The 13,849-nt window shown below is 40.9% G+C and overlaps 1 protein-coding gene across 3 annotated transcripts in view; it reads right to left on the bottom strand.

Moving 5' to 3' along the window:
- The window catches only part of ano2b (anoctamin 2b), a 70,558-nt gene that overhangs the window by 25,922 nt on the left and 30,787 nt on the right, over window positions 1–13,849 (bottom strand). For all 3 annotated transcript variants that reach the window (XM_056368017.1, XM_056368018.1, XM_056368019.1), the window contains 6 exons: window positions 8,608–8,682; window positions 8,164–8,365; window positions 6,113–6,224; window positions 5,240–5,297; window positions 5,054–5,154; window positions 2,827–2,969 (listed from right to left, as the gene is read on the bottom strand). In XM_056368017.1, coding sequence (XP_056223992.1) covers window positions 2,827–2,969; window positions 5,054–5,154; window positions 5,240–5,297; window positions 6,113–6,224; window positions 8,164–8,365; window positions 8,608–8,682 — 691 coding nt within the window. The remainder of the gene's footprint in view (window positions 1–2,826; window positions 2,970–5,053; window positions 5,155–5,239; window positions 5,298–6,112; window positions 6,225–8,163; window positions 8,366–8,607; window positions 8,683–13,849) is intronic.

The following is a 13,849-nucleotide window of genomic DNA, read 5'->3' as shown; positions in this document are numbered from 1 at the left end:
CTCATACTAAAGGGTTGTTTTCACATTCATCTGCTGAGGGAAGTTCACTGAACATATCAAACACGCATACGTACAAAATGGATTTGTGTCATCACAGTTTGGAGTAAATCCTTGTCCAATGTGCTACTTCAACAAGTGCGATGAGGAAACCTGATGCTTCCAGGCTCCAGCTCCATGCTCAGAACATGGAGAAACAAACAGTATTTACATGTAGTATTCATAGATTATGGATCAGTCGATGAGACAGAACAACTAGATGTTATTTCTAACAAGATAATTGCTTGTTTTTTTTTGCAACATCTCTGTGGATATTCAACAACTTTCATGAATCTCACTGTGTGTGAGCGAGACGATCAAAACAGCTGTTTATGTGACTAATCAGCTGATCACAATTGTAACAAAAACACTGCTATTTAAATCTTAGCGGCTAAATATCAATCCTCAGTATTGATTCCTGCAAATAAATATTCAATTATTCGGTGCGGCTCCTTCTTCAGCTCAACCTCTGACGTTACTCTTAAGTTACGACCGAGCAGGTGTTGGTTTGTTGTGACTGAGGTTGGCCGTAATAGTATAAGAGGTGCGCCTAGAGCTGTGCGTGTGAGTGCATGTGTTTGTGTGTCTGTACCCTGAAACATAAAGTCAACACCTGCAGCTCCACATAATAACTTTCTCTTCACGGGCAGTGAATCAGTCAACTCTAATTGGCAAATATAGTAACTGTCCTCGTTCAAACTATTCAACCTGTGGACACTTTCCAGACTGACAATAAATGATGATTTTATTTTCATTTTTCTTCTGTGTTGACTTCATCTTTCTTCTCTTTTCTTTTTTTTTCTTATCACAGTTGTTTTGTTTTGTCTTTGTCAGGATGAGATGCAGCAAGCCTCTGGATATTACTTGATTTACAGTGTTCTTTCCACCATGTTTTACTGGTGCCAACAACAGTAAATACAGACTGATAATGCCAAGCAGCCGTGCCACTGCCAGTTTTCCACAGAAGCTCTGAATTCCCTCCAAATGCTGGACCATCTGATAAGGTCGAGGTTATTTAAAAAATCTTATTTACACAGTTCCCACAGTGACCAAGGCGAAAACCTTTAAAGGATTTTCATGACTGTTTCTTTCTCCAGTCTGTCTCATCTAATTATGAACGTTATGTTGTGTTACACTGTGTTATATGTTTAAATTCCCTGCCTTTATCAATATGTAGCAGCCTTTTAAATTGACGTGATGTGTCAGACAGGTCAGGGCTTAAGGGTACGCTACATTTACTGTATCACTTTTACATAAAATGTCACACTGTACTGCTGCCTGAGGAGTTGTCGTGCTCCTGTAGGCCCCCAGAAAACTCCAAAAGCTTGTCTAAAGACTGCTCAGTCGTTCTGAATCCAGTCCACAGTCCCTCTGCTTGTTAGCCTTCCAACACAGTTGCCTACTCCTCCATTCATCCTTCAAACATCCAGTGACAGGACTGTATAAGCACGCTGTCATTTGCTATCAAATCTAGACAAATAAGGAATTACAAAGGAAACACTATTTTCTATTTTAATACCTAGAAAACTGCCTGAAAAAGTGAAAGCAAATAAAATTCAGGCTTTAACCAAAGCAGTGGAAAGAGTGAATGAAACTGAAAGCCATTCAAAATAATGTCATAATGCTAATTACATGTAGGGCTTTTAAGGTTAAATACCAAACTCATACACAGCTGAGAATGATTACACATGAAAGAGGAAACACATTTAATCTGTCACTACATTTACACTGTTTATGTGCTTTGGTTTGTGACAGACATGAATGTAAACTAATCATCCTATATACAGCGTGAGAGCACTGCTGCATGTGCATGAATGAAACAGGTTCTCCAAACTAAATGGGTAAATACACTGTTTTCCATCCACTGCTGTGGTTCAGGCTGAAAAACTACACGCTAACAGTCATAAGTCACATGTCTCTAAATTCAAGCGACAACCTCCGATGCTGAAAGATGAAGCCAACACCGAAATAGTGCAGTTTTTCAAATGGCCACGAGAGTCTGGCTCCAAAAGTGAGTCAATCTCCACAGACTCTCATGTTAAAATGTCCAACTTTACAGCAGAAACAAACATGTTTACAGCCTGGTACAAAAACAGTTTTGGTCTCTAAAGCTAATTTCCTCCTTCACGACAACTGTATGAGGGGTGAATTTTTATATAACTAGCCCGTTTAAATTTTATTAAAACTTAAGGTTCTGCATAATTGAGGGCGTGGTGATGCAAGTGGGTGATCGTATGCTTACGCAAACGGGCATGCACCAAAGTCCCGGCTCCAAACACACCCCACCTCTTTGCCCATTTTTGGATTAGCCAGTAGTTAGGGGCAGAGTCAGACACTGCCAAGGTGGCGACAGTGGTGCAGCTCACTCTGAGCTTCAAAAATGCTCTTCAGAAAGCTGTTGGTGAAGTCATGGAGGCTACGTCCATCTTTATAAACAGTCTATGGGTAAATTCGACACAAGTTGTTTAGAAATTCTGTCCATAAGATCTAGTCACAATGATTGCGAGTGAACAATAAACAAACACAAATAAACCCTTCGTCCTTATGCTCTTCAGTCCAAGTGTCACATTGGTCCTCTCAGATACAGATTACATAACACCGCTCAGTGATGATGTAGGAATACTCAATTTAAAAGTATGTTAAAGTATGTTGGTGCCTAAAGGGCTGCTTTTTGTCCCTGAGCCTATTTTTCTGTGTGTGTGTGTGTGTGTGTGTGTGTGTGTGTGTGTGTGTGTGTGTGGTGTGTGTGTGTGTGTGTGTGTGTGTGTGTGTGTGTGTGTGCAGACTCACTCATCTCCATGTACTCAGGTGTGAGGCCTTCAAAGGCAGCCAGGGCGTAGTCCAGGTTCCACTGCTGTGGAGGCCTCTCCTCCTCCCTCTCCTTCTCTGCTGATCCTTTAGCCTTCAGTGCTCGCACCAGCTTCTTCAACTTCCTGTCAGGACAGAGGGAGAGCTGTGTGAGAAGAAGACGGCGGCTAATTTTGCGTGGGAAAAGTATAAAATAACAGGCAGGTTGACTTCTCTCCCTGATAAATAAAACACCAGTATTTACTTTACCTCAGTGATTCTAACATATAAATGTGAAGCAGGGTGGTTTTGGTGTATGGGATTTGTTCTCAGTAAACTTTCTCTTGAACACAACCTCTGCTTGTGAAACATAATAGCCAATCAAGTATTTACAGAGGTGCAGTAAAACTGACATTTCATTGAAAACTGACGGGAGTTAGAGCCAGACACTAACTGTTTTCAAAGAACTGTGAAGGCTTCCAAAGAAATTGGCAGAAATGTTCAGCAGAAAACTGAAGCTGTGTGATGCTAACAAGCTGCTGCTGGGAAAACTCAGAGGGGGAGAGAGAGAGAGAGAGAGAGAGAGAGCCAGGAGATACAGAGAGTCTGGTGTGTTGCTGTAAGTGCACGCCTCCCACTTACAGTATCTGTGTGTGCGTATGTACAGTAGTGTCTGTAGTGTGTCCTTATGCACAGTGTACAGTGTAAATATGTATGTATGTATTGTTGGGTATTAATCTGTATGCTTGTGAATGTGTGCAGTGCTCGTAAAAAGCTCTAATAAAAGCAGCTAAATGCTTCACTGCATTATTTATGTGGTCGTTGCACAAACACAAGGGAGTTACGGTTTTCACAGTACATGCAAACACACACACGCAGTCATGTGGACTGGATGCATGTTGACGTTAAATGTTTCATTGAACCTGAATTTAGCAATATTTTGATCAGAATGTGAGAGAGGTGCCAACCTGCACAGCTGGATGCCGCTTTTAGCCTGGTGTAAAACTGAGCATCTGACAAGCTGGACGATCAGTGTTGGACTTACATTCATCAGGTGACCAGAAACACTGCGTTACTGTACGAGTGTGATACACCAGGGGTTTTCAAAGTCACACACTGTGTCCCACCCTCTCCTTAAAAAAGCAGTTGTATGCCTCCGCCAACCACTCAAGTTGCAGTTAACATCCATACCTGTCCAGATTCATAAAACGCACTGAAGACTTTGAAGGAATTTAATAAAAGGTGCTCAGTGTATTTTCTGGTGAAATGGAAGTTTTCACACTGAGAGAAACAAAAAACAGAGTCAAACTCTCTGGATGTGTTCACAGGCTCGGCCAATAAAGCTGATTCTGATAAAACACAGTTGTAGTTGAAATCATGACAGAAGACAAAACTTCAAATGCGGATGTTGCTGCAAAGAAGATACAAGTTCTAACACATGGCTGCACGGAAGAGCTACACAATCACCACAGTTTCAAGGTCAAAAGATGTGGAATATGATCACAAGCTCCGTTTCTGATCCTGCGCTGTGTTGTTGAATAATAAGTTATCTAATTTTTTTGTCTTAAAATGAGTCAGCCTTTATTTTTGTGAAATGGTCTTACTTGTATTAGATTAATCTATTAGCTCGCTGAGACTGGCCTAACACTACTGACCAGCCTAAAATATCTTACATCTTCAGACAGAGGCTGTGAGAACCTCTGGTGCCTTTACTTAGCTGCATACTGGCCCACAGTATAGGCCCTGTGGTGTTCCTGGTTGCCTCCCAGGTGCGAAAGCTTTTAAGTGGATGAATGTGAAACAGATGAGGAGATGGCATGTAGTGGTATGATGGTATGTGCCCTAGATCTCTGATCCCACGGGACGTCCTGGAGAAACCTCAGCGTTTGATGAGACTCACCTAACGGGTCAGGAGGTCGAGCTGTGCTCACAGCAACAGTAACAGTGAGGCCTGAGGCTGAAAGGCCCCTCTGTTGTGTGACAGTTGTTATAAACAGAGCTGACCTCTGACGTTTGGGATTTGCATGTAAAAGCTGAGCTATTACACAAGATGGAGAAGCACTGTACAGACACGGGGGGAATGTTATCGGAACACGAAAGAGGGAATGTTGTAAGTGCCTGTGTGTATGTTGGTATGTGTGTGAGGTGTCGCTGGCTCTTCAGACATTAGACAACACATCCTACCTTTGATCTTACTGTTTTTGTCTGTGATCCTCTGTAGCATACTTACGGGATGCCGATTTCAAAGATGTTATTCTGGATTAGCTGTTTCCCCAGCATGATGATGCTGAGCTGAATGCACAGCTCAATGAGGCAGCCTCCTGGAGCGCACTGAGGGAGACACAAGCACCACATTTGTACACGTATTCATCATCACCTGATGTTTTACATATTCAGCCAAATGAAAAGAACAAACCTCCTCCATCCGATAATCGTTAAAGACATACACATAATTTCCGGGTCGACCTGCAAACCTGCAGAAGCACAGAAATATTCCTTTTAATATTTCTTGGATTCACTCAGAAGTGATGTTAATATTTTTTCCAAAATGGATGTAAACAGTTGTGTTTTGGCATCAAGTGCAATGACATGCAAGGCATGTTAGAGTAAGGCGTTGATGTAAGGTTCCCAACCTTTTCCAGCTCATGGCCCACTTGAAAATCTCAAAAATGTTTGCGGCCCACATCTGACCCCATTACCATATGGAGGCCAAATAATGCCTTCTTAGAGAACTTGATATTTTAAAGGTAACAAACATTCAGGACTGAACTGAAAGCAGGGGAGCTCAGTTTTTCTTTTTTGATGACTGAAATAATCTTTTTAAAGTTCCTTTCATTTTAAAACATTTACATACATCATTTACATTTTCATTTGTTTTATAATTACTGACTGCTTCACGGAACACTACTTACTTTTCCTGTTATTTTATATGATTTGCTCTCTGGTATCTATATAAGCTGCTGCTGCTTTGTTGAATGTATATTTATTGTACTTTGGAAGAAGCCAAAGACAAAGAAACAAAGCTGGACAAGAAAGTAAATCAATCAATTACATTTTTTCACCAAAATCATACTGTTGTGCAAATGATTTGTTGGCCTACAGTGGGGAACTATGGTTTGTGGAAAACCTCCTTCCCGACCTAAATGATGCATTTAAGACTCCCTGTGTTCGCTCAGAAATACATTGTTACACAGTTAGCTCATAAAAAAATTGACATTTTGGAGATACATGATTCTCGCAGGACAGCTGCGCACGAACATACTCCTGCACACACAGGCACAGGACTTACCGGCCCTTGAAGAAAGCCACATAAAAGATGGGAGCATATGCGTTCATAAACTTGAGCAGGAAGGCTTTGAGGATGAGTCGCTCCTCAAAGTTGGTTTCCGTTTTGGGAATCTCTGTAACAAAGAATTTGACACGGCATTGTTTTTATGAGGTCAGGGCACAGCGGGGGGGGGGGGGCAAGTTAAATACACTTAAGGTAGAACGTATGTACAGTATATTGGGTGTAGCTAACATCCAGATGTTAGAATTGGTCATTGTATTATATGAATGGACGTTAAGGTTTTCCACGTAGAAAAGTAGTGATTCTGTCAGCCTGACTCTTGAATCAGAGTTATAACATGATCACTGTGCTGGAAGTAGGTTAAAATACTGGCACTTTTCACAAGGCATCTCTCTCTCTCTCTCTCTCTCTCTCTCTCTCACACACACACACACGCACACACTTTCCCTCTTTCTCACAGTTTTCCATCCCATTCTTTTCCTCTATTTCCGAGGTTTTGAATATGAATGTAAATGTGGTTGAAACCTCCTGGGACGACTGATGGGACGGCTGGAGCATGAAAACATCAAAGTTTCATCAAACTGTCCAGCAAGAGGCAGAAAGACTCTTTCTGTCTCTCACCCTCACAGATGCAGGATGATTACATGATGTAAAAAACGCTGATTTACTTTAAGAGTCGCATTCATGAATATGAAAGTACAAGTGACTGAATTCACATCTGATTCGCATTAGTAACAAGAAAGAATAGGAATCAGGAAAAATTCAGTTGGACATTTAACCGATTTAATTATGTTCTTAAAATATTCTTTGATTGACAGAGCATTACTGAACTGTTTTTATTTTAAGGGGGTGAAATCAAAGTGAAGCATGTTGCTCGTATATCAATCAGCAATGTGCTCTTACTCTACCTTGGAAAAAAAAATGTTGCCTGTACTTAAAATAGCTTCAAATGTTGATTGATGGCAGTTCTGAGCTAACTTTCGTGTATAAAGTATTATTTATTGTCATATCTGTGCAGTAAATATTAAGCTACAGTCAGAATATGTTTAGACTACCAGCTATTTGATTAATAAACACATTATACACTGTTGCCCATAAATTGTAATAATTTTGTTTTCAGAAATAATCCTCTGTTTATTCCTATTTAAATGCATCAGTAATCACTTTGGAAGAGATTGGAAGATATACACTTTATCTGTCAAGAATAAATCACATTGTCGCAATCATTTCATGGAAAGAGGTAAAAAAAATATTTTATTCCAACTTCATGAGCAACAGTATATCTTGAATATATTGAGTATGAAAAAAAAGTTTGAAACAAATTATGGTTTTAGCAGGATATTATGTTGTTTTGTTGTTGCCAGGCTAATTGTTTCCACCTGTTTCTAGTCTTTGTGCTAAGCTAAGCTAAGCTAACCATGGCTCTAGCTTCTCATATGACATACTGATATGAGAGTAGTATAAAAAATTTCATCTTACTTTTGAGAAGAGCGAATATGAGGTTTTCCAAACATTTCAAACTATTTCTTTAAAGAGGCTATTTGTAAGGTTTCTCTGCTTCTTGCTTGGAGCCGGTGGTGGTGATTGTCGCTTCACAAGAGCTTCAGCCATTGTTGCATTTACAAGACAAAAGGATATACTGCATCCTTTGAGTAGCACTACATCTTCAGGGCAGGAGGCTGCAGCTCTCAGTAAATAATGAGACAGGCCAGGGCTAGCTGGCTAGCATGCTAACTTCAGTAGAAGAAAAGACTTGATAAAGACAATAGTTAACATTGGCGTATGTTTCCACCACTGGAGACAGCTCTTGGCAAGTTAAAGAGATGAAGTTTGATGCTGAACTCACAACTACACTTGTAAACTGCCATCACTGCTCACGTTAGCTATGTAGCAATTGCAAAGCTTACAAATAGCTCCTTTAATAATTCAGCAATCTTGGCTCTGAGGCTAGTTAGCAATGCTTGTGGTAACACTGTTTGTTAGGTTCTCTTTGCATTAGGTTCTCAAAGCAATCACACTATAAGAGTAACTAAGCGTATGTGTTTCTGTACCTAGCTCGGTCAGCCACACTGCCACAGCTCCGTAGATTTCATCAAGGATCAGAATAACCACTAAGTTAATGATGACCGCAGTGGCCGTCACTGTCACCCGAACGTTGGACTTGGTCTCCGGGTCGGGGCTCATTGCCATCAGGGCCGACACTGTGATTCGGTAGACAATGACCCCGAAGACTGCTGAAAACGTCAGCCCAAACTGGGAGCAAAGGGAAATAAAGATAGGAAAATGAATTAGTCATCATGTCATCATATTTATGTGATAGTCACAGTGCAGTGGCTGGAATTAATATTTATAGGAAGACATCGATGTAGGTCACCGTACTTGTACAATAACTCTGTCATATACATGTTTATTTTTGTATTTAAAGTGCTCTCATCCATTTACTGAGAAAATATATGATCCTAAGTAGAGCCTTAACCTGATTTTTATGTACTAACCATGAAGAGGATAGAGGAAACGTTGATGAAGTATCCAGGAAGACGGTCTTTCCAGGTCAATTTGTCTATGGCAGTCTGGCAAGAAGGATGGGGGGTGGGGGGTGGGGGTTGGGGTGGAAAAGAGAGGAGCAGTTTGCAGTTACTCATACAATCGACAATGCCTCATTAACCTTTTTAGGAAATCTGAGGTGCAGACCACAGAGCCCCCTACAGAGACATCCAAAAAGAGAAGAAAAAAGCTGTTTCATTCATAAAAACAAATCTCAGTGTCCTGCTTCTGAACGCATCGTCACAATCCCCTTCTCTCCTTTCAAACGGTTTGGGAAAGCTGAATGGGGAGTGGAAGCTGCAGCAGCACTCTTGGCATCTGTATGTCGCTGCCTCCACGGGAAGCATTACTACGTCTCAACAGAGAGGAATAAAGGAGCACAATAGCCCGTTTTACAGTCTGCATCCTAAATTTGGAGACCAGCTGGAACGAATGTTTTCATTCCATAGAATCTCCTGTACCCAGGCGACCCCCAGTTAATGTGTTTTATCCATTTTCCCAGGCACTGACATGGGAACATCTCTGTAAAACTTGCTTTAGTATTGAAATGAAAAAAATATCAACACTGCTTCTGCAGACCGTTACACAAGAAGATGTGGGTTAGTACAGTTACTTCTGAAAGTGAAACATTTGCTGTGTCAGATCTGGACTCTTTGACCACTTTTAGACCAACTTTTATACTTGGACGATTTTTGCTACACATGTACAAATTTGTTGACCTGTACTTAAAGAGATTCTTTAACAGTTTGGGGAATACACTTATTTGCTTTCTTGCAGAGTTAGATAAGATACCATTTCATAGCTACAGCCAGGAAACAGTTAGCTTGCACTAAAAAATTTGGGCTCATGTGGTGGATTATCTATTGGATAGAATTCAGTGAATCCTTCAAGTCTCTGCTGGTTGTGTGACCTTGTGTGATGACAAAGCTTCACAAAGTTACTGTGCTCGGCCAAGAAACAGTCCTGACCTTGTCTTTTTACACTTTTTTTTGTACAGATTGAACACATCAAATATGTTCGTTAGAGAGATTTAGATATGTTGGCAGGCAGATTCTTTGTCTTTCTTTCTGTCTTGGCCGGGACCAGGCTCGCTGTTTCCCCTCTGTTTCCACTCTTCATGTGGAGCTAAGCTAACCCTGTCCTGACAGTAGATTCACATTTACCTACAAATGTTAGAGTGGTATCGATCTTCTGATTGAACTCCTGGCAAGAGAGCGAATGAACATTTCCCTAAATGTCCTTTATAGAATGAACTGTATTCAATTCAATAATGTTAAGGACCAGCATCCTTCTATTGACACTAATCAGTAATCCCTACCAACTCCTTGGCTGTTCTTGACAATAGCTGACCTGTGGCCCACCTGTAAAGAGCAGCTTCTGAGAGAATTTCAGTGATTACAAACACAGGCTGATGTCACTGTGATTACTAGATGCATCTCCACCAAAAGGAAATGCTTTATCATTATTTCATAAGAAACCCAGAGCGAAACAAGCACAAGTTTTTTAATGAATAAAACCTATCAACAAATACATTGTTCAAACTCTATCAACATTCAACTCGTCAGTGTCAATCAACGCCCGAAGTTGAAACCGATATGAGAACTGTGAATCCACTCTGTTATTTGTATTATTTGACAGGCAGGTAAAGGTGAGCTGCAACAGCGGCCAAGAACATGAGATCAACACAAGACAAAATCAGTAAAGTCTGGTCCAAGTTGTATTCAGTGATTAAAGTTCTGGGTAATCCGGTGTTAAAAACAGCAGGTGAAACAAAAGAAATGAGAAAAGAAATAACATTTTAGACTTTCTTAATGTCCTTCAACTTGCTGATTCTCCCCTCGAAATTATCCCTTACATTAGTGTATATAACAACGTTCTCTGCCCTGAAGCCCAGTGGGAGAATCTGACCCACTTGCTGCTGCTGCGACTCGACCGTTTGTGGGTAAACACGGTTTGATCTCTGGAAAGACAAATGCTGCATCTACATCCCCAGGAATGCGACCCCCTTCACCCAGGCACCAGTGATTATAGGTACATACACACATATACTTACATGGGCAGGCTGAGGCAGAGCCGGAGAAGAATTTCACACACAGACGTTCGCATTCACACGGACCACACAGAGATGGACCTGTGCGCTGGAAGATCTTCAGTATGCTAAGACAACAGCACCATCTAGTGAACACAATGGCTCAGTACAAACTGGAATACAGGCTTCCTCGATTTTCAAATGCACAACAACCTTTATCCAACACACTGCTGCTGTTTTGTTCATGCTGTAAATAGTACATTTTAAATAGAAAAATAAATAGTAAATAAAACACATAGCATGTACCTCAGCCATAAAATATATGATATATATTTAACATATACAGTATGTCCTGGCGACTGACAGCTGTTTGTGTCGCCAAGGACACACTGACTATTAGTTGGAATATAGTGAAATATTGTGAATTGTGTCAATCTCACATCATCCCTCTGGTATTCCTCCAACTCACACTTCCCCTGATCCACATGCACAAATCGTGCCTCCAGCTACACCTGTCTGACAGGTGACCTCTGACCTTTGTTGACTACTAAACCCTGTTACAGACATGAATGGGCACTGCAAAAGCAATGAAATCTATGTGTGTGAGCACAACTGAAGAACATAAAAGACAAGTTCTATACTGAAACTTACGTTAATATGAGACCTATATTTTGACACATTATATTTTGACATATTAATATGTGCATAGAAATAAATCACAAGAATGTGTATTGATTATAGGACATATATTCAGTATAATCATTCAGTCCAATAAACACCACCCCAGGAAGAAAACCATCCCTTTTCTCAAAGCTGGAGAGAAGCTCTATCCACCACCACAGACACAACCACGCCGACTCTCCACAGCCTGCTGGAGGTTGGACGACTTGTTGGTATATTAAGATCTGCCTTTTGGGCCCAATCCTTCATTTCAAGCTATATACTAAAGAACTTTTCTAGACATGCTTTCTGCCGTCTTGAGTCTTGATCATACTCCAGGACGGATGAGGACACGATGAAATGTTTGACACATGCAAAGGATGCTGACCTCCTGACAGTAACATACAGCATATGAAACGTGTTCAGTTGTTTCTGGTGCGTGCACAGTCGGCACACTTGTAATGTTGAAAAGGGACTGTACGGACCCTCACGGACTTCAGCAGATGACAAACTTTATGTGAAGCAGAGCATGAACTGGCCTATACACACACACACACACACACACACTCACACACACACACGTACATCATTTAAGGACAAAAGGACCTTCAGAGTGGAAGTGTGTGTGTATGTGTGCGTGAGTGAGAGAGAGAGAGAGAGAGAGGGAGAGGGAGACGGTTGGTGGGGACAGCCATCAGAGAGAGGAGGAGTAGTAAATGGGTCAGGTGTTATATTTGGTCTGTAACCTCCATTGAGGAAAGCCCCACAAAGCCTCCGTCTCGTGACAGAGAGTCGCTCAAAGTCCTTATTTCTCCGTCACTCACTTCATGTGTTCATCCTCCTCCCTTCCTCTGCCTCTCTTTAATCTTCAAGTTCCTCCCTGGCATAACATTCAGGCTGAAACTAAAGTTCATTTGCATTTTCAAATAACTGCTTAGGCGATGTCTTCAGGTGTTTTGTTTGACCAAGTCAAAAACCTAAAGATGTTCAGTTATATAAGTTTATCTATAAGTCCTCTCATTTGAGAAGCTAGAACAAGAGAATGTGCAGAATCTTTTCACTGCCTGACAAATGACCGAAACGACCAATCAATTTATAATGTAGGGGCTGATTTCAACTAATCAGTTAATTGTTTCAGCCGTACATGATCACTTATGTCAATAAACACAATTACAATACATTCAATATTCAAACCTACTTCCACCCTCAGAGAATGTGTGGCCCGGAGGGATTGCTCACAGTTCCCCAAACAATCACACACAATGACCCAGTGACAACTGGACATACACGTGCTGTCACCCCCTTTTTACTATAGATTGCACTATATTTGCAAACTGAAGGTGAAATTTATGTTCTATATAGCATCATCAATTCCCACAATGGGACAAAAAACTACAATTCAATCCATGTGTCAGCAGTGTCAGAAATTCAGCTATTCACTATAGAGTACAGTGACTACTGAGCATCTCTTATAAATAGGCCTATATAATGTTATAAGGACTGTTCCTGTCTTAATGCTGTTTTTAACCATATAGTATAAAGGTGGATGTCCATGTGTTGTTTGATTATAAATCAGGTCTAGGTTCTATATTAAAACTGTGAAAGCATCAAAGCTTCAGTTCACAGAGAAATGCACACAGCCTGTATTCAGAAACTGAGCCTGAAAACCAGCCGTCAGGAACTTTGTGATGTCACAAAAACAGCATTCATTATTCTCAGCCATGCACCAAGCCCACCTAGACCCATCTGGACCCACCACCCAACCTTGCAGGATTTGTTTTCTCTGAGTGTTTACCTGAAATCTGCTTTATTTAAGAAATGTCTGTCACTATCAGACAAAATAAACAGAAAGAAAACTGTATGCCCATTATACTATGTTAATTAATTTCCCAAATGAATGATGTATGGTTTGTATGCTGGGTATTCACCTAGAAGGTTGTTCCACTCAGTTCACGCTACATTAACAGTGTTTATTACAGTGATTGTAGAGCACCACGTTACAACTGGTGCAATGAATAAAGAAATAAACACAATTAACCACTTGAGTTGTGCTTCTGAAATATAATCTCTAGATTTGATCCTACAGCACATTTCACTGTCTCAGGTAACAAATCAAATGGTTCAAGTGTGTGTGTGTGTGTGTGTGTGTGTGTGTGTGTGTGTGTGTGTGTGTGTGTGTGTCAGAGAGAGTTCTGTGTCGCCATAGTGACGGTCACTAATCTTACCCCTGGCTTCCTGCCCAGCATGCATCACTCCCACTCAACCGCCCTCTGCTTCTCTCCATCCCTGTACTTCTTCAAGTCTCTATTTATTTGTATCTCTCTCTCTCTCTCTCTCTCTCTCTCTCTCTCTCTCTCTTTGTCTTCTTCTTTTTGTCTCTTTTCTCGTCTAACACACTTTTGTCTTTGTCAGTTTTCTTCCACAGACGTTTGGTTTCAGAGTGGTTCTGGGGGAAACGTTGCCAGAGCAGCAGGTGCAGAAATGTGTAGTTATTGAATTTACGT

Source organism: Seriola aureovittata, chromosome 22, assembly GCF_021018895.1.
Source record: "Seriola aureovittata isolate HTS-2021-v1 ecotype China chromosome 22, ASM2101889v1, whole genome shotgun sequence".
Lineage (NCBI taxonomy): Eukaryota > Metazoa > Chordata > Actinopteri > Carangiformes > Carangidae > Seriola > Seriola aureovittata.
This window is presented reverse-complemented; position numbering and strand designations above follow the sequence as displayed.